Source organism: Solea senegalensis, linkage group LG13 (genome assembly GCF_019176455.1).
Source record: "Solea senegalensis isolate Sse05_10M linkage group LG13, IFAPA_SoseM_1, whole genome shotgun sequence".
Taxonomy (NCBI): domain Eukaryota; kingdom Metazoa; phylum Chordata; class Actinopteri; order Pleuronectiformes; family Soleidae; genus Solea; species Solea senegalensis.
The window spans coordinates 18,381,143-18,398,344 of NC_058033.1; the positions used below are offsets into that span (position 1 = coordinate 18,381,143).

A 17,202-nucleotide genomic window follows, 5' to 3' on the forward strand; every position below is an offset into this window, starting at 1 on the left:
ACAAACCAAAGTGATTCACTTTTAATGATTTGTTTGTTATCAGAGCAAAGAAATTAAGAAAATATTCACTTTTAAGAATTTTAAATTTACAATCGGAAATCTTGTTTTAATCATGAAAAAAGGTTCAAACTGATTCATCGATGGTCAAAAGAGTTGTTGATTGATGCTGTAGCAAAGTTTAATCCCTGAGTCCTATCTGAACACAACAGTGATTTGTAACAGTGACTCATTAGGCAACCACCGTAAACCTTACATTAGAAGATTCATTGTCCATTAAATCTGTTCATTCTTCTTCTTCTTCTTCTCCTGGAGAGAAGTGGATTACAACTCTTTGTGGTCCATAGCACCAACTACTGTGCAGGAGGATTCAAAATGCAACTGGCTCCTTCTGTCGTGACCCGCAAAACTTTTCAACAAGTCTTTGCCTTTGATGTGTCTCACCCATTCACGTTTCACAAAATCCAACGTAAGCCAAAGTCATAGAGCACTTCCTGTTTCGTGGCGAATGGTCTGACATCAGAGACAAACAACATTAATCATATTTTTCAAATATTTCATTTGTTTTGAAAAAAATACATGTTTTCAGTTTTCAAACATGACATTGATAAAAGGATTGTTTTATACTGTCATATATCACACACAGCTATAATTTATCACGAGTGTGTGCGTGTCTGTCCCCGTCCTCTGTTTGGTTGAGCCTCCTGTCAGTCTTTGCTCTCTGGCCACACCCCCACACTCCTGCACACAGGAAATGAAACAGAGCTTGTTATTATTGTTGTGTGTGTGTACTAGTGTTTGGAGAACGGCGTTATTTTTTCAGTAACGGGGTAATCTAACTAATTACTTTTCCCGTCGTTACAGCGCCGTTAACGTTACTGGACGTAAAATGCGGTGCGTTACTATGCATTGATTGAATAAACTGTGTAATCCCAACGCACCCCTGGCTCATAGCTAGTGAGGAGGCGGGTTAATAACGAGGTAAGCGATTATGACTGACCAAGGCAGAGTCACGTTTCACGCATTACAGCATACGCGCCACACACACACACACACACACACCAGCTAAACAGAATCAATGAAGCAGCAGAGATGGCGAGTCAGGATTCCGATGTAAAGTTGGCATTTTCATTGTTTGTGGCTATAAAATCACTTCTTCAAGTTCATTGTGATCAAAGGCAAGAACGCACATTCAATGGGTACATTATGTCCCGCATCTACAAAGTTAGTTGCCAAAAACACCGATTATTGAGAGTTTGATTTATTTAATTAAGAATAAGACTACAGAGCTAAACACACTTTTTTGTTGTTTAAAAGTTTACTTTTGTTGTCTCAGGTTGAGAGAGTTTGATTTCATTTGCTAGAGTTAAATGCACTTTATATGGTGTAACTGTTTTTTACTTTTCTTACAAAGATAATACTTGAAGTGCAGGATAAACATCTTGCTGTCTGTCGACGTGCAATAAATATAGAAAGTTATGTACAAACGTCTGTCTGTTCTACTCATTTCAACTGACTTGTAATAACTACACAAAAAAATCAAAATTCAAGACATATAGCAACTTTTTTTAACAGTAACGCAAGTAGTTACTTTCCCTGGTAACAAGTTACTTTTATTATAGAGTAATTCAGTTACTAACTCAGTTACTTTTTGGAACAAGTAGTGAGTAACTATAACTAATTACTTTTTTAAAGTAATGTTCCCAACACTGGTGTGTACTGACTGTACAGCAGCAACAGAGCAGGGATGAAGATGATGAAGGACAGTCTCAGTGTGTTTTCTATGAACATCTCCTGCTGGACAGACTGTCAACAAACAGACAGTTATTGAATTCATTAGTTCTGTCGTCAGCGTGGACTTACAACCAAATGTGAATGTTTATGAAGCGAATATAAAGGCTTTGTAAACCACTCACTCTCCCACACCAAAGCCCATAGAGAAAATCAATGATTTTAACATCACACACACACAGGAGTTGTTGATCCACTGCTGCCTCCATCACTAAGTTCTAATGTCTTATTTTGTCAATTTGATTTGGCATTTGAAATTCTTTGTTCAGATTGACCTCAGTGAGACAAAGTGACCACACGAGGCAGCAGAGGACCAGCAGCTCCTGTGTCCCTGTGAGCTAAAATCAGTGATTTTCTCTGTGAGGTTTGGTGTGGGAGAGAAACTTGAGTTTCCTGTCAGTGAGATAAAGACGTTTAGACTTAAACTGATGCAGATGTTTTAGTCTTTAGTTCAGTGTCAGCCATGGCAGCCATGTTGTGTGTCTCTTGTTTACCAGAGGGTGAAAGTCACCGTCCGTCTCTTCAGTACCTGAACCAGCGGCGCCATTGGCTGTGTGGTGGTGGTGACATCACTTCCTGTGTCTGCTGCTGTCACGTCTCCTGTGGTGTCCCCAGTTTGTCCTCTCTGGACTCCTGTAGCTGCTCCAGCATCAGTGAAAGTCCTGTCCTCACTGTCAGGGAGGACAGACGGATCTGCAGGAGGACACACACACGTGACAGGATGATGAGGTGAATGTGTGAACATATGGTTGATGATGATTAAGATATCGAGGACTTAAACATCAGTGTCAAGTATGACTGTGTATGTCTACGTTTCCAAAAAAAAAAATCCCTGAACTTTGACTTTAAAATACTGTGTGTCTTCATGTGGACACACATGTGTCTCACCTGTGTCCACGGTCAAATCAAAGTGGTGTTTGTCATCATTGAACCAGCCGGGAATGTGCATCTGTTGGACACTGGTTTCTTCTGTCACCTTCGTTTTTTTCTTCCTCAACAATCAAGGACCAGCAGCCGCTGTTTCTTATCTGTCCTCTGTTCCAGCAGACGGACAGAAAACCGTGAGTGTCCACATTATAGTGACACGGCAGGGTGACCTCCTCAACTGTGCGACCTTTAACCTTCGTGCTGTCTCCTTCAACCACTGTGGACACAGACACACTGTCTTCTAAAGGTCCTCACAGCCTGTGAGGTTTAGTCCTGGTTTAGTTCAGGTTTAGACCTGGTTTAGTCCTATATTTTACTGTGGTTTAGCCCTGGTTTAGTTTAGGTTTAGTCCTATATTCTTCAGTGGTTTAGTCCTGGTTTAGTTCAGGTTTAGTCCTGGTTTAGTGCTATATTCTCCAGTGGTTTAGTCCTGGTTTAGTTCAGGTTTAGTCCTATATTCTTCAGTGGTTTAGTCCTGGTTTAGTTCAGGTTTAGTCCTATATTCTCTCATGTTTTAGTCCTCCTGGTTTATTATTCTAAAAGTTGTCATGTAAAAGTTATTCACATGAAATGAATCTTCCTTTACTTGATTAAACTGACTTTAAGAATTTAAACACCAGCCGTGAACACACAAACCAAGTTTATTTTATTTTGAAAATCAAGGGCACATCCTGTATCTGATGACCTACTTTCTGTTGGGTGCTCCTGGTGTAGCGACAGTTTTCCTATAAAAGGTCGCTAAGAGGCTTAGGTGGGCTCCAGGCAGTTACGCGTCATTCAAATGAATCCAAGTCCAGTGATGTTTATTGTTTGACGATTTATTCTTGGTTGTATGATGATTTATTCTTGGTTATTTGACGATTTGACGGTAAACAGAAAATATAAAATCAGGAACGCCACTAACCCCCTTTTCTCTTCCGCCCGCCGATCCGAGTGCCCAGGTGTATAGATTAAACCACACCCATGTGTCAATCAAAAACGGAAGTGACATGACCAAAAAACAGTATGAGTGACCTTTCAAAATAAACAATAAACAAACAGACCAAATATGCATTTTGGCCCCTACACCTGGCTTGCAGGTGTCTTCAGACCGGGTCCCTGGTCTCCTATACGGATTTAGAATAGAATAGAAAATGTCTTTTTTTGTCTCTGGAAGAGGACACAACAACAACAACAATTACATTACATGTCATTTAGCAGACGCTTTTATCCAAAACGACTTACAAGGGAATTGAGTACAACCTGCCAGGGGTGGAGTTGAACTTGCGACCATGAAGTCTTTTGCACACAGGGTCGGTCTTAAGCCACTCCACCCCCGATTACAGTAGAAACCACAATAAAAGCACATTCCAATCATTTCAAATAACGGTGCATTTTAAAATAAGTTGAATTAAGGACCTTGACGGCGTTTTGGGTGTTTCTGTGTCTCTCTGTATCCCACAATGCTGTTCACCAAGGACACAACAATCCTGTTTCATTTACATTTGCGCGTCCAACTTAAGTGTAGCAGATGGAGCAGTGTACAGGTCACTTCCTGTTTTGGATGACTTACTTCCTGTGTGCAAGTCACATGGCTTGACAAAAACACAAGAGACAACCACACACATTATCAGCAGTGTTAAGCTCCTCCTCCTCCAGGAAGTGCACAGGTTGTAGGACCTCCTACATTTCCTTGAAGTCCTCCTCTTTGTCTGTTTGTCAGTAAACATTTCAGCAGACAGAGTTTGCTGCCGTGTGTCGTCTTACTCGTCTCTGTAAGTCATCGCTTGGTTTTTCTTTCTTGTGTCTGATTTATAATTTTAACCTGATTTAATTCTGAATTTGTTGTGCAGTGTCAACACCTCATACGATCATGTGAACTGTCCCTTTAACTACAGCTGTCTGTCGCTCTTCAGTCATGGGACATGAGACAAAGTAAGTTTGTTGTGAAAAATAAATATATCAGCCAATATCAACACAGACACTTTTATTTTGAAATTCTACAAAACCACTGTGATTTCCTGAGAAGTTCGAAAAAAGATTTTGGAGTAGATATTGATATTTGGACAGTTTTTGATGACGTACTAGATCAGTCTCTTGAACCCACTTCCTGTTTCGTGACGTAGGTCGAAATTCGCCCCAAAATTCCCGATGTTTGCCGTGGTCACGCCCCCTTTTGGATCAGCGTAACCTCTCATCTTGACGCATTATTGTTACATTACATTACATTACATGTCATTTAGCAGACGCTTTTATCCAAAGCGACTTACAAAAGTGCATTTAAACATTTGGGTACAAATAAGAGCTAGAAGTAAGTAAGAGCTTCAAGTAGAACAAACTATGAAGTGCTAGTCATAAGTGCAATACAATTTTTATTTTATTTTTATTTTTTTTTGTCGTCTTAGTCGAGGTAGAGTCGGAACAAATGTGTTTTTAGTCGGCGTCGGAAGATGTGGAGGCTTTCAGCTGTCCGGATGTCGATGGGGAGATCGTTCCACCATTTGGGAGCGAGGACAGTGAACAGTCTCGAGTTCTGCGAGTGCCTCTGTGATCCTCTCAGTGAGGGAGCAGCAAGCCGGTTTGTCGATGCAGAGCGGAGTGGGCGGGCTGGGGTGTAGGTTTTGATCATGTCCTGGATGTAGGCTGGACCGGATCCGTTTGTAGCATGGAACGCAAGCACTAGAGTCTTGAAGCGGATGCGAGCAGCTACAGGAAGCCAGTGAAGGGAGCGGAGGAGCGGTGTAGTGTGGGAGAATTTTGGTAAATTGAAGACCAGTCGAGCTGCCGCATTCTGGATGAGTTGCAGAGGTCGTATAGCGCATGCAGGAAGACCAGCCAGGAGGGAGTTGCAGTAATCCAAGCGTGAGATGACAAGAGCCTGGACCAGAACCTGTGCCGCCTTCTGGGTTAGGAGAGGCCGAATCCTTCGGATGTTGTGCAACATGTATCTGCAAGATCTAGCTGTTGCAGCAATGTTGGCAGTGAGGGAGAGATGGTCGTCAAGTGTCACACCCAGGTTCCTTGCGGTGTGAGAAGGAGTTACCACAGAGTTGTCGAGGGTGATGGTTAGATCTGTGGTGGGAGAGCCCTTTCCTGGGAGAAAAAGAAATTCAGTCTTGTCGAGATTGAGTTTCAGGTGATGGTCAGACATCCACTGAGAGATGTCAGTCAGACAAGCGGTGATCCGTTCTGCTACCTGTGTGTCGGAGCTGGGAAAAGAGAGAATGAGTTGGGTGTCATCGGCGTAGCTGTGATAGGAAAAACCATGAGAGCGAATAACCGAACCAAGAGAGTTGGTGTATAGAGAGAAGAGGAGAGGGCCCAAGACAGAACCCTGAGGGACCCCAGTAGCTAGAGGACAGGGTTCCGACACGGATCCTCTCCAGGTTACTCTGTATGTTCGGTTTTGAAGATAGGACGAGAGAAGGGTAAGTGCAGAGCCTGAGACACCTAGTTCTTGAAGGGAGGAAGTAAGGATCTGGTGGTTAACTGTGTCAAACGCTGCAGAAAGGTCCAGGAGGATGAGCGCAGAGGAGAGAGAGGCAGCCCTGGCAGTGTGGAGTTGCTCAGTGACAGCAAGAAGTGCAGTTTCGGTCGAGTGACCTGCTTTAAAACCAGACTGAAGAGGATCAAGAAGGTTGTTCCGGTGAAGGTAGGAGGAGAGTTGATTAAAGATAGCGCGCTCCAGAGTTTTGGAGAGAAAAGGAAGAAGAGAGACAGGTCTGTAGTTATTTACTTCAGACGGGTCAAGGGTGGGTTTTTTAAGGAGGGGGGTCACTCTGGCCTCTTTAAGAGAATCCGGAAAGCAGCCAGATGATAGAGACGTGTTAATGAGGTGGGTGAGGAAAGGAAGAAGATCAGAAGCAATTGACTGAAGAAGGTGAGAGGGGATAGGGTCAAGGGGGCAGGAGGTGGGGCGGGCAGAGGTTATTAGGGAAAGAACTTGATCCTGAGATAGAGGGGAGAAAGAGGATAGAGAAGGAGCTGAATGTGTGGTTGGTGGAGTGGTGAGAACAGGAGGTGGGGTTGAGAAAGAAGAGCGAATGTCATCTACCTTTTTTGTGAAGTAGTTGACAAAGTGAATTGGTAGAAGGGAGGAAGGAGGAGGGGGGGTGGGGGGATCAAGGAGGTTAGAGAAGATAGAGAAAAGTTTTTTGGGGTTAGAGAAAGAGGATTGAATTTTAGTCTGATAGAAAGATCGTTTGGCTGCAGAGATAGAGGCAGTGAAGGTGGAGAGAAGAGAGTGATAGGAAAGCAGGTCATCAGGGTGTTTTGATTTCCTCCATTTTCTTTCTGCTGCCCGTATCGTGGCTCTCTCAGCACGCACTGAGTCCGACAACCACGGGGCTGGGGAGGACTTACGAACCCGCCGGGAAGTAAGAGGACAGAGAGAGTCAAGAGAGGAGGACAGAGTAGAGAGGAAGGTGTCTGTGGCAGAGTTGGGATGCATGAGGGAGAAGGAGTCAGCTGAAGGAAGTGCTGATAGAACAGTTGAGGAGAGAGAGGAGGGAGAGAGAGAGCGAATGTTGCGACGGACTAGTGCAATATCTGATGAGATGAGATCATCCGATTGGGAGAGTGGGAGAGAGTAGGAAATGAAGAAATGATCAGAGACATGAAGTGGGGTTACCTTGAGGTCGGAGGTGGAGCAGTTTCTGGTGAAGATGAGGTCAAGGTGGTTGCCAGCTCTGTGAGTTGGTGGAGAAGGAGCGAGTGAGAGAGAAAGAGATGAAAGAAGTAGAAGTAGATCAGATGACTTCTCTGACTGGATGTTGAAGTCACCAAGAAGAACAAGTGGTGGACCATTTTCAGGGATGTTTGAGAGGAGGACATCTAGTTCCTCCAAGAAGTGTCCCAATGGGCCTGGTCGACGGTAGATGACAACAATGATGAGTTTTACTGGGTGAGTTATAGTTACAGCATGAAATTCAAACGACTGTGAAGAGAAGTGAGGCAGTGGGAAAAGAGTGAAAGTCCAGTTGGGGTTGATAAGTAGACCTGTCCCGCCACCTCTTCCAGTGGATCTGGGTGTGTGGGAGAAGGAGTGGGCAGAGGAGAGAGCCGCAGGGGTGGCTGTGTTGGAGGGTGTTATCCAAGTCTCTGTGAGAGCAAGGAAGTCCAGACATTGCTCAGTAGCAAAGCCAGAGATGAACTCAGTCTTGCGGGTAGCTGACTGGCAGTTCCACAGGCCCCCTGCAACAAGGTGTTGGATGTGTATGGAGCGGGTGGGATATATAAGTGAGGAAAGGTTACGGTGGTGATGTGAATGATTGTGAGGTTTGTAATATCTATGAGAAGAGACATGAACAGGAATGGAAAAAACGCACATGTGTGAAAAGTAGTAGGTAACAGTTGTAGGTACAGGTACTTAGCCTCATTAGACTCCGGTTTAGACTCCTTTGTCTTTGTCTTCCGGAGTCTTCGTCTGCCGCTGAAGCTGCCGCTTCAGAGTAAGTGCTGCTTTTTCAAAGACACCTGATTAGGTGCTGATTAATTGCAGCTGAGTGGCCACTCCCTCTAGCCAATGGCACTTCAGTGAAGCTGATTAGAGGCTGATTGGTTACAGCTGTGTTGGCCACTCCCCTGTAGCCAGTGAAACTTCTCACCTGGTGATGGTGATGGCTCAATAGAAACTAGGTCAAAACAGCAACAATACCAACTTTGTCTTTGACCTAGCAGACAAAAATATCTTAAACAACTTTCACCTTAACTACACAGACAAGTCAAAAGTCACTAAAGTCAAGCAACACAGTTAGATATATTAGCAAATAATGAAATAGCAACCAAATAAGAAAGACCTACAGAAGTGATACTTAGCTTAATTCCAGTAGTCCTATGAGATACCCAGATAGTCCAAATGCACACTGTAGTGTGTTATTGTAGTTTTATGTTGACGAAACGTGCAAATCGCCACAAGGTTTAGTTCTAAGTTTATTTCAAACATGAAAACGTGAAATAACAACGAACAGCGTGGACCGCTCGTAGGACTGCGCATCGTCATGAACGGGCCCTCGCCCTGCGCAACTCGTCATAGCCGATTTTCATGTAGTTCTGTCCACGTTAAGCTTTCAAAAAGTGGGATTTTAAAGTAGTTTTCCTGCCATTTTAATGTCAACTACTACGTCAAAATCCTTTGATGACTTTTAATCGCGAACTTGTCTGGAGCGTAAAAGAGTTTTTACGCGGCTAGCTCAAATGTGCAATGACGAGTTCTTTCAAATGTGTAGCCATTTTTGTTTTTCTTGGTGGGCAGAGCTAATGGAAGTACATTATAAATATGTTTGGAATCATGAGAGTAGGAGCTTGCAAGTCAGTCTCTAGGTTTTAAAGGTTGATTCCACCCAAATTGGCAGCAAGAAGCAGCACCATCAACAATTTGCTGCAGAATTCTCGAGTTAATGTTGTTGCTTTTTTCCTGTGATCAGGCCTCTTCCTCATTACTGTGTGTGTGTGTGTGTGGTGTGACTCAGCGAACCACACTTACATTTGTGTGTGTGTGTGGTAACAGTTGATCGATGTACATCATGAAGGTCGCTCTGCTGCTCGCTCTGCTGCCCGCTCTGCTCACAGGTACGTGTGTGTGTGTTTTAAAACCACTTAAATCGTCTATATTTATATGACATATATGATTAAATGTGTCATTTTATTTCTTTAATACAAATGACATCATTTCATGTTCTTTATTTCTCCATTTTGAATGATTTGCTAAAAAATAAAAGTTGTATTTGTTGTTGTTCAGTGTTTATTGTTAAATTACTAATTCAGGTTTTTCTGAAGAGGTTTTTGTTTTCGTTAGTTAATCAAGAAAACGGACATTTGACACTTCAAAAATAAATCTAATGTCAGGTGACAGGCTATGAGGACCTTTAGAAGACAGTGTGTCTGTGTCCACAGTGGTTGAAGGAGACAGCACGAAGGTTAAAGGTCACACAGGTGAGGAGGTCACCCTGCCGTGTCACTATGACGTGGACACTCACGGTCTTCTGTCCGTCTGCTGGAACAGAGGACAGATAAGAAACAGCGGCTGCTGGTCATTGATTGTTGAGGCAGAAAAAACAAAGGTGACAGAAGAAACCAGAGTGTCCAACAGATACCAGCTGCTGGGACAACTGGACAGAGGAGACGTGTCTCTGACTGTACTGAACGTCACAGAGACAGACAGCGGAGTCTACGGCTGCAGAGTGCACATTCCCGGCTGGTTCAATGATGACAAACACCACTTTGATTTGACAGTGGACACAGGTGAGACACATGTGTCTCCACATGAAGACACACAGTATTTTAGTCATAGTTCAGGAGTTTTTGAAGAGATGACTGTGCAGTTTAAGTCTATGATATCTTCAGGACATGTTTCACGTCTTTATCTCACTGTTAGACTTTTCCAACCACTCACTCTCACACACCAAAGCCCATAGAGAAAATCAGTGATTTTAGCTGCAGGGACACAGGAGCTGCTGGTCTACTGCTGCCTCGTGTGGTCACTTTTTGTCACTGAGGTTAATCTGAATGAAAGATTTCAAACACAAAACTAAATCTAAGACATTAGAACTTAGTGATGGAGGCAGCAGTGGATCAACAACTTCTGTGTGTGTGATGTTAAAATCACTGATTTTCTCTATGGGCTTTGGTGTGGGAGAGTGAGTGGTTTACAAACTTCAGTTTCCTGTTGGAAAAGTCTGTCACAGTGAGATAAAGATGTGAACGTGTTCTGAAGACATCATGGACTTGTTTTGATGTTGATTTTTAGTATAAAAGGCTAAAGTAACAGCAAACACGTACATATTTACTTTAGTCTCCTGACTCTATTTTCGTAAACACTCATTGAAGCAAAGACACATTTGTCAGAAGGTTTTCGATCTTCTGACTGTTTCCCTCTTGTTTTATCACAACATTAACGGCGTCGTGCAGCTCTGCTGTCGACCAAGTCCATGCCGGTGGACACGGCGACGTCCCCGGGGACGGCGACAGACGCTCACACCTCAGGTAGACAAGCTGATCCAGCTCCATCATGATGTCACGCTGCTGACATGGCTGCTCTGAAAATAGTTGCTTTCACTTCCGCCCCTGCAGGTCAGATGACCTCCTCCACCGCCGGTGCCGTCCTCACTTCCTCCTCCGCCAGCAGCAGCATGACCAGCGAGGACACTGAGGTGAGACGCAAGGCTGTAAAGGACACGCATCACATCGTAAAGCCATATGTGACGTGTTGCCTGTAGTCCTCTTCAGACAGGATTGGTTTTACATGAGGAGGTGAAGGTCCCTGGGGTTAAAAGGTCCAGAGAAATGACGCCAGGTAATCCTAATCCTGTGCAAATTGAGAGAAGTTGTGTCTTGACTAGCGGTCATCCACCGCAGGAGCGTACGGAACTGAGCGACCACGGAGCGTTCCCTTTGTTGACATCACGTAAATCCACCTCCCCATGTGAAACTAGGCCGAGGCCACTAGGCTAATAAAACGTCAATGAAATGAAAACCAGTCGAGGATTCCCTGGTCCAGTTTTGTGTTTCAGCTTTTGTCGGCAGCATGTAAACATTTGTCTCTTTGTTTCTTTGCATTAGTTTAAGGTCATGTTAAGGTCTTTGTGCGGTGGTTTTGTGTCGTCGCATTCTTTAGCGTCCGTTGCTCAGTGCAGGTGTTTGTGTTCCGCGTCACAGGAAGTCAGCGCTGTGGCTGTGGCTCTGCTCTGCGCTTTCTTCGGCTTCATTGTTTTGATTACAGTGGGCGGAGTCATCATCATCATCGGTCAGTAAAAAATGCTTTATTGTCCTTTTTTTAATATATCAGATTCTGTGCTGATTAATTTTTTCCAATGCTTTTTCTGCAGCAAGAAAATGGAGGCAACTCAAAATGTAAGTTCTCTGCAGTGACACACACACACACACACACACACACTGGGAAGCTTACTTCAGCGTGGTCTGTTGTTGGTGGTCGGTTAAAGCCGCTGACAAATGTCTCTGCTGACAAATCACCATTCAGCAGTTTCCCGTCAGGGTGTCGGCATCGCCTCTACACCGGTTCAGAGGCGGAAACAAAGTGAGGAAACCTCAAAAACCTCACGTTTCTCAAGAATAAAAATGTGGAGACGTGTCAGGGCAGCACTTCACAACTCACTGTGAATTAGCGATGGGAAGTTCGACTCTTCTTACTGACTCGGATCCTTTACTCTCGGACAGTAAATTGAACTAATCTTTTTTTGAGTCATTTCGTTCATTTTTACAGCGGTTGGCGCTGTATCCCTCTTGTGGGCGTTGTAAAAAAAGACAGCGGTTCTCAAACACTTAACATGGGTTGCTTCAGCTGACAAAGTATAATAAACAAAATGCCACAAGCAATTCAAACCATATGAAACCCTAGGAAAGCAAATACACACCACAATAAAGTGACTTGTGTCCTGTATCCTCTCTGCCATTGTTGTTTAACAGCACAACAGTGACTAGGTAGCTGTCACATGACCTAAGGACAGACGCTCGCTCAGTTGAGTGAATCCTGAACTAATCATTTCTGTTTCCTTTCCTGCTGAGCTTATGCAGCTGCCTGCCATCATGTGGCGAAGGAAGGTACTGCATAAAATTGAACTAACGAACCACTCGGTTGAGTCACTCCTGAACTAATCATTTCTGTTTCCTGTCCTGCTGACTGAACTTATGCAGCTGTCTGCCATCGTGTGGCGAAGGAAGGTACTGCATGAAAATGAACGAACGAACCACTCAGTTGAGTGAACTAATCATTTTTGTTTCCTGTCCTGCTGACTGAACTTATGCAGCTGTCTGAAGGAAGGTACTGCATGAAAATGAACGAACTAACCACTCAGTTGAGTGAATCCTGAACTAATCATTTCTGTTTCCTGTTCTGCTGACTGAACTTATGCAGCTGTCTGCCATGTGGCGAAGGAAGGTACTGCATGAAAATGAACGAATCACTCACTGAGATGACTCAATACTCCCAAGTCATATAAAAGATTAGTTCATTTTGAACGAAACGTTCACGAACGACACATCACTACTGTGAATAAAGTTACTCACTGTGACACAATTTTTCACAAAAAGAGGCTAGTTGGCTAAATATTTGCAGTCAATCTTTCAGCTTCTGGTAAATTATAATGAAAAAAAATGTTTTACAGTTGAACAATGAGGACAGGTGAATTGGTATTAATTCAGGTTTCTGAGTGAGTGAATATTTGTGACCTTTAACCCATGTTGACTGACACATGTGTTTCCATATTTTATCTTCTCAGCACATTGATTTGTAAAGTTTTGCCTTTAATTTAAACCCTTGTGAGTGGTAACTTTCACTCTTTTACTTGTACAAAAGTAAAACGTTGTCAAAGTAGTGGTTCTTTTACTGGAGCAGAGTATGTCAGTACTGTGTGTGAGAAAGTGGTGTGAAAACAAACATAAGCCCGGATTCTCTGTCCCTCAGTCCTCAGCCTCTGGTCAGCCCCTCGTTGTCCACCCTGCAGCTCCAGAGTCGTGGTGCGGCCGAGAACATTTATCAGATGGACGAGGGCGTGTACGACTCCTGTCCCTGACTGCTGACACGACAATGTGTGTGTGTGTGTGGACCCACGTCCACTGTCACGGCGACATCTTTAAATAGACGGCGAACAACGAGACGAGAGAAAGCTGCAGACCTGGGTCACAACCAACCACAGAAGTCAGTTCACATTGTTCACGTCTCACTTTTGTCCACTGAGACACGAACATGAGACATTCCAGAACGCTGACATCACAGGGTCACGTGGGGGATTAAGTGGTAGAAGATGGACGGATGAGGGGCAATCAGATGAAAGAGTGAAAGGTCATATTATAACGTGGTAAATCAGACAAAACATCCCATAAATCTCTTATATTCACACATATCTGATGAAAAATAAACACGGTTTATGTTTAAGCGCCGTTGTAGAACAAATGGAAATTTGGTGTTTTTTCTGTCATAAGTTTGGATGGATATTATTTTGTAAATATGTGACGTGTGACTTAAATGTAACTAACTCTGAATATGGCTCATGATTTCAAAATCACTGATAGAGTGAGTGGTTTACAAACGTGAGTTTCCTGTCTCACTTTGTTTGTCTCAGATTAAGACGTAAAACATGTTCTAAAGTGTTTTGTTTAGTGGCTAAAATCTGTTTTTCACTAAATAAAACTAGATAAAACACTGGAGTTAGAAGGTGAGACATTCCTCCCAGATCACGTCCCCAGATGGACATGAAACGGCACCACTGTCTCTCTGTTTGTGTTATTAATGATTCACTGTTTAATACTGCAGGGAAAGTTGTAAACTGCATTCCAGAGAAACACTTCCCAGCAGAGACATGGTCCTCCCTCTCAGAGACATGGTCCTCGTCCAATCACAAGTGCTGCGTTAGAAGCTGTGAGGCTCTCGCAGGTAAGGTCGTCTTTGTCTTCTCTGTATTATTATTATTATTATTATTATCAAGGTTCAGGTTCAAGGTTTTTATTTGCCGTTTGTGCTTAAACAGACAGTCCAGGCACATTGGAAATCTTGTGCGGGTTCTACGAGTCAGTTTTAGGAGACAGAAACACATACTTAAGTATAACTGTAAAAGTATAAAAGTAGACCTTAAAATATATACAGAGTATAAAAAATATTAAGAAAATGTAGGAGAAGATGTAGAAAAAATAAAAATATACAGATATACAGCACCCTTTTATGTGTATATATATATATATATATATATATATGTATATATATATATACACATATACTGTACATACACACATATACACATATATACGCATGTATATATATACACATGCACATACATATATATGCACATATATTGATGAATTGTAGTATTGCACTGGGATGTATTGCACATTTATCAGGGAGAGGAATATTGCACAGAATATTGCACATGGCTAAGGTGAGGTAGTGTCTGGTTATTTTACAGAGAGTTCAGTGGTTTTGATTTGCCATCAGTCTGACTGTGGCTGGGAAAAAGCTGTTAAAGAAGCGAGTTCTGTGTGTTATAATGCTGTCCGCTCTGCTGTGCCTCAGGTTGTACTTGCAGCGTTTGTGTTTGAGCAGAGATTGAGCGGGGTGGAGTGAGTCTGATTCCCTCTGCTCTTTTCCTACAACGCTGCGTATATATGGAGTCCATGGTAGGAAGTTTTGTCCCAATAATCCTCTCCGCAGTCTTTATGACTCTCTGCAGAGCCTTCCTCTCTGCCTGTGTGGTGTTTCTGTACCACCGTGCCTGCGGTGAGGATGCTCTCTATCAGTCCTCTGTAGGCCAGGGTGAGAGGGCGGTGGTTCAGTCCAGCTTTCCTGAGCAGCCTGATGAAGTACAGTCTCTGCTGGGGTTTTTTCACTGTGGCTGTGGTGTTACAAGCCCAGCTCAGGTCAGATGTGACCTGCAGTCCCAGGAATCTGTAGCTGTCTGTCCTCTCCACCTCAGTCCCCTAATGAATAGAGGCTGTAGAGGGGGGGGTTTCTTCCTGAAGTCCAGGATTAATTCCTTGGTCTTGTCTGTGTTGAGGAGGAGGTCGTTCTCCTCTCCATAGACAACGATGTTGTTGACCAGGGCCCTGTATCCTGACTCGTCTCCCCCCTTGATGAGCCCCAGGATGGTGGTGTCATTAGCGTATTTAATGATGATGGAGCTGTCCTGGGTGGAGACACAGTCATGTGTGTACAGGGTGAAGAGTTTGGGGCTGAGGCAGCAGCCCTGTGGTGATCCGGTGGTAATAATTGGTGGTAATAATTAATAATATTATTATTGATCTTTTCCCATCTTTACCTTTCTTCTTTTCTTCCTTTGGTTTCGTTTACAGAGAAACAGGAACTGTTAAAACACTGTTTGTGTGTGTGCGTGTTAGTTTTAACAATATTTAATTTTTAGTATTTTTTCTTCACTGAGTCAGTCATTTTATTTCCATTGTTATTTAGTTAGTTTGTTAGTTAGTTCCACATCTTAACTGTTAACTGCAGCTTCCCTTTCCTGTGTCAGGTTCTTTGATCCAAGCATTCATCAGTCACGTGACTCTGTCAACAACAGGTCAGAGGTCATCTCCATATTATGCTGATGAAAGTGAAAATGTTCTCTGTTTTAATGTGGATCTAAATAAAAACGTCTGCTTCTGGGTCTTCTTCCTGACAGAAATGGCTCTGGTGCACTACCCAGCCGAGGGCGTCCCATCGAAGGACGACAAGAAGTATAGTCAGTTTGAAGACCAACCTGGAGCACCTGGAGCACCTATGGCCATGGAGTGCACTACGGTGACCATAACCACGGAGCCTCGAGACCACGTCGTCTGGTCCCTCGCCAATTTTTTCTACGCAAACTTCTGTTGCCTGGGACTGGCAGCTTTAATCTGCTCCATCAAGGTGAGACCAAACTTGAAAATGTCACATATCACATGACCAGTCACTTTCTGTTCATCCACACTAAAACACAACCACAAAGTTTTCAGAATAAAATGATCAGCTTCATTCTGTCCACACTAAAACACAACCACAAAGTTTTCAGAATAAAATGATCAGCTTCACTCTGTCCACACTGAAGCACAACCCTTTCAGCTTTCAAAACACATTTCTTTTTGTTCATTCTGAAAGAAAACCACCCAGATTTCAAACTAAAAGTCTAAGTTTCTTTTTTGTCCACACTTAAACACAATCACAAGTCGTGTGAAGGTGTAACCATGGCGACAGTGATGAGTTTTCAACCTACAACATTTCAGTGTGAATGAAGCTAGAGTCGTGTCACTTTTCAACTGAACAATGACTGTGAATCTGTCCTTCCAGGCCCGAGACAGGAAGAGACATGGAGACATGGCTGGTGCTCGACGCCACGGCTCCACTGCCTTCATCCTCAACACCGTGATCGCAGTCCTGATCGGTGTCCTGATCATCGTTACTATTGTCACCTCCATCTATGAACCAGGATATTCTTTTTATGTTGTTGGATACCTGAAGCGCAGACTGTAAACCAGTGGTGTTTTCTCTGCTTCGTCACTTTTTTAACTTTTTTTTTTTTTACTGACGTGTGACGAAAGCGTGAAATCAAATATGTTTGAAGTGTCAATAAAAGGGTATTTTTTCACAAACAGTGAGAGATTGAGTTTCCTGGTTGTCTTTATCGATGCACTCTCGACTGAGTCATACAAAAAAACTTTATTTTAATCACTTTTCTGAGCAAGGTTACAAAGTGCAATTCAAGTTGCATCATAAAAATTTACACACAATATAAGGCCAAATATCTACAATATCATGTTCACGTTTTTATCTCACTGTGAGACAGGAAACTAAAGTTTGTAAAACCACTCACCCTCCCACACCAAAGCCCATAGAGAAAATCCAGTATAGGTGTTCACTTCTGGCCACAGTCCAATATCAAGGATCAGTTTAAACCCAAAGTGCTTGAGTCACCTTCTGATGACTGTCGATAATCAACAGTCTTGAAGCGTGTGTAGCGTCTTTTTGTCCATGATTTTCACCAGGTTTCACCAGACATTTCTGGTCAAACAGGCTCTCTCGCTGGTTTC

At 43.2% G+C, this 17,202-nt stretch overlaps 2 protein-coding genes and 1 long non-coding RNA gene across 4 annotated transcripts; 2 read left to right on the forward strand and 1 right to left on the reverse strand.

Moving 5' to 3' along the window:
* Positions 1-541: 541 nt before the first annotated feature.
* Positions 542-10,609, reverse strand: LOC122779308. The gene is made up of 3 exons (XR_006361555.1): positions 10,474-10,609; positions 2,318-2,481; positions 542-738 (listed from the first exon to the last, which is right to left on the reverse strand). It is a non-coding gene; the product is annotated as an uncharacterized LOC122779308 (long non-coding RNA).
* Positions 4,274-13,857, forward strand: LOC122779306 (T-cell immunoglobulin and mucin domain-containing protein 4-like). Of its 2 annotated transcripts, XM_044041493.1 has the most exons (9): positions 4,274-4,469; positions 4,548-4,629; positions 9,203-9,264; positions 9,589-9,936; positions 10,603-10,677; positions 10,765-10,844; positions 11,350-11,437; positions 11,520-11,544; positions 13,115-13,857. In XM_044041493.1, the coding sequence occupies exons 3-9, from the start codon at positions 9,210-9,212 to the stop codon at positions 13,221-13,223; spliced, it is 780 nt and encodes a 259-aa protein (XP_043897428.1). In that variant the 5' UTR covers positions 4,274-4,469; positions 4,548-4,629; positions 9,203-9,209; the 3' UTR covers positions 13,224-13,857. The 2 variants fall into 2 exon arrangements, with proteins under 2 accessions (XP_043897428.1, XP_043897429.1); XM_044041494.1 differs by having other exon boundaries at positions 4,467-4,629.
* On the forward strand, positions 13,851-16,772 carry LOC122779307 (interferon-induced transmembrane protein 3-like). The gene is made up of 4 exons (XM_044041495.1): positions 13,851-14,083; positions 15,669-15,716; positions 15,819-16,045; positions 16,463-16,772. The coding sequence occupies exons 1-4, from the start codon at positions 13,897-13,899 to the stop codon at positions 16,643-16,645; spliced, it is 645 nt and encodes a 214-aa protein (XP_043897430.1). The 5' UTR covers positions 13,851-13,896; the 3' UTR covers positions 16,646-16,772.
* The last annotated feature ends 430 nt before the right edge of the window (positions 16,773-17,202 follow it).

What these genes read in the sequence shown, in the direction of transcription:
- LOC122779307 (XM_044041495.1), top strand. Translation starts at nt 13,897, where the DNA reads ATGGACATGAAACGGCACCACTGTCTCTCTGTTTGTGTTATTAATGAT. An exon ending in AAGCTGTGAGGCTCTCGCAG is followed by an intron (nt 14,084 to 15,668) that starts GTAAGGTCGTCT and finishes TTCCTGTGTCAG; the next exon opens with GTTCTTTGATCCAAGCATTC. An exon ending in CGTGACTCTGTCAACAACAG is followed by an intron (nt 15,717 to 15,818) that starts GTCAGAGGTCAT and finishes TCTTCCTGACAG; the next exon opens with AAATGGCTCTGGTGCACTAC.
- LOC122779306 (XM_044041493.1), top strand. Translation starts at nt 9,210, where the DNA reads ATGTACATCATGAAGGTCGCTCTGCTGCTCGCTCTGCTGCCCGCTCTG. An exon ending in GACAGACGCTCACACCTCAG is followed by an intron (nt 10,678 to 10,764) that starts GTAGACAAGCTG and finishes CCGCCCCTGCAG; the next exon opens with GTCAGATGACCTCCTCCACC. An exon ending in AAATGGAGGCAACTCAAAAT is followed by an intron (nt 11,545 to 13,114) that starts GTAAGTTCTCTG and finishes TCTGTCCCTCAG; the next exon opens with TCCTCAGCCTCTGGTCAGCC.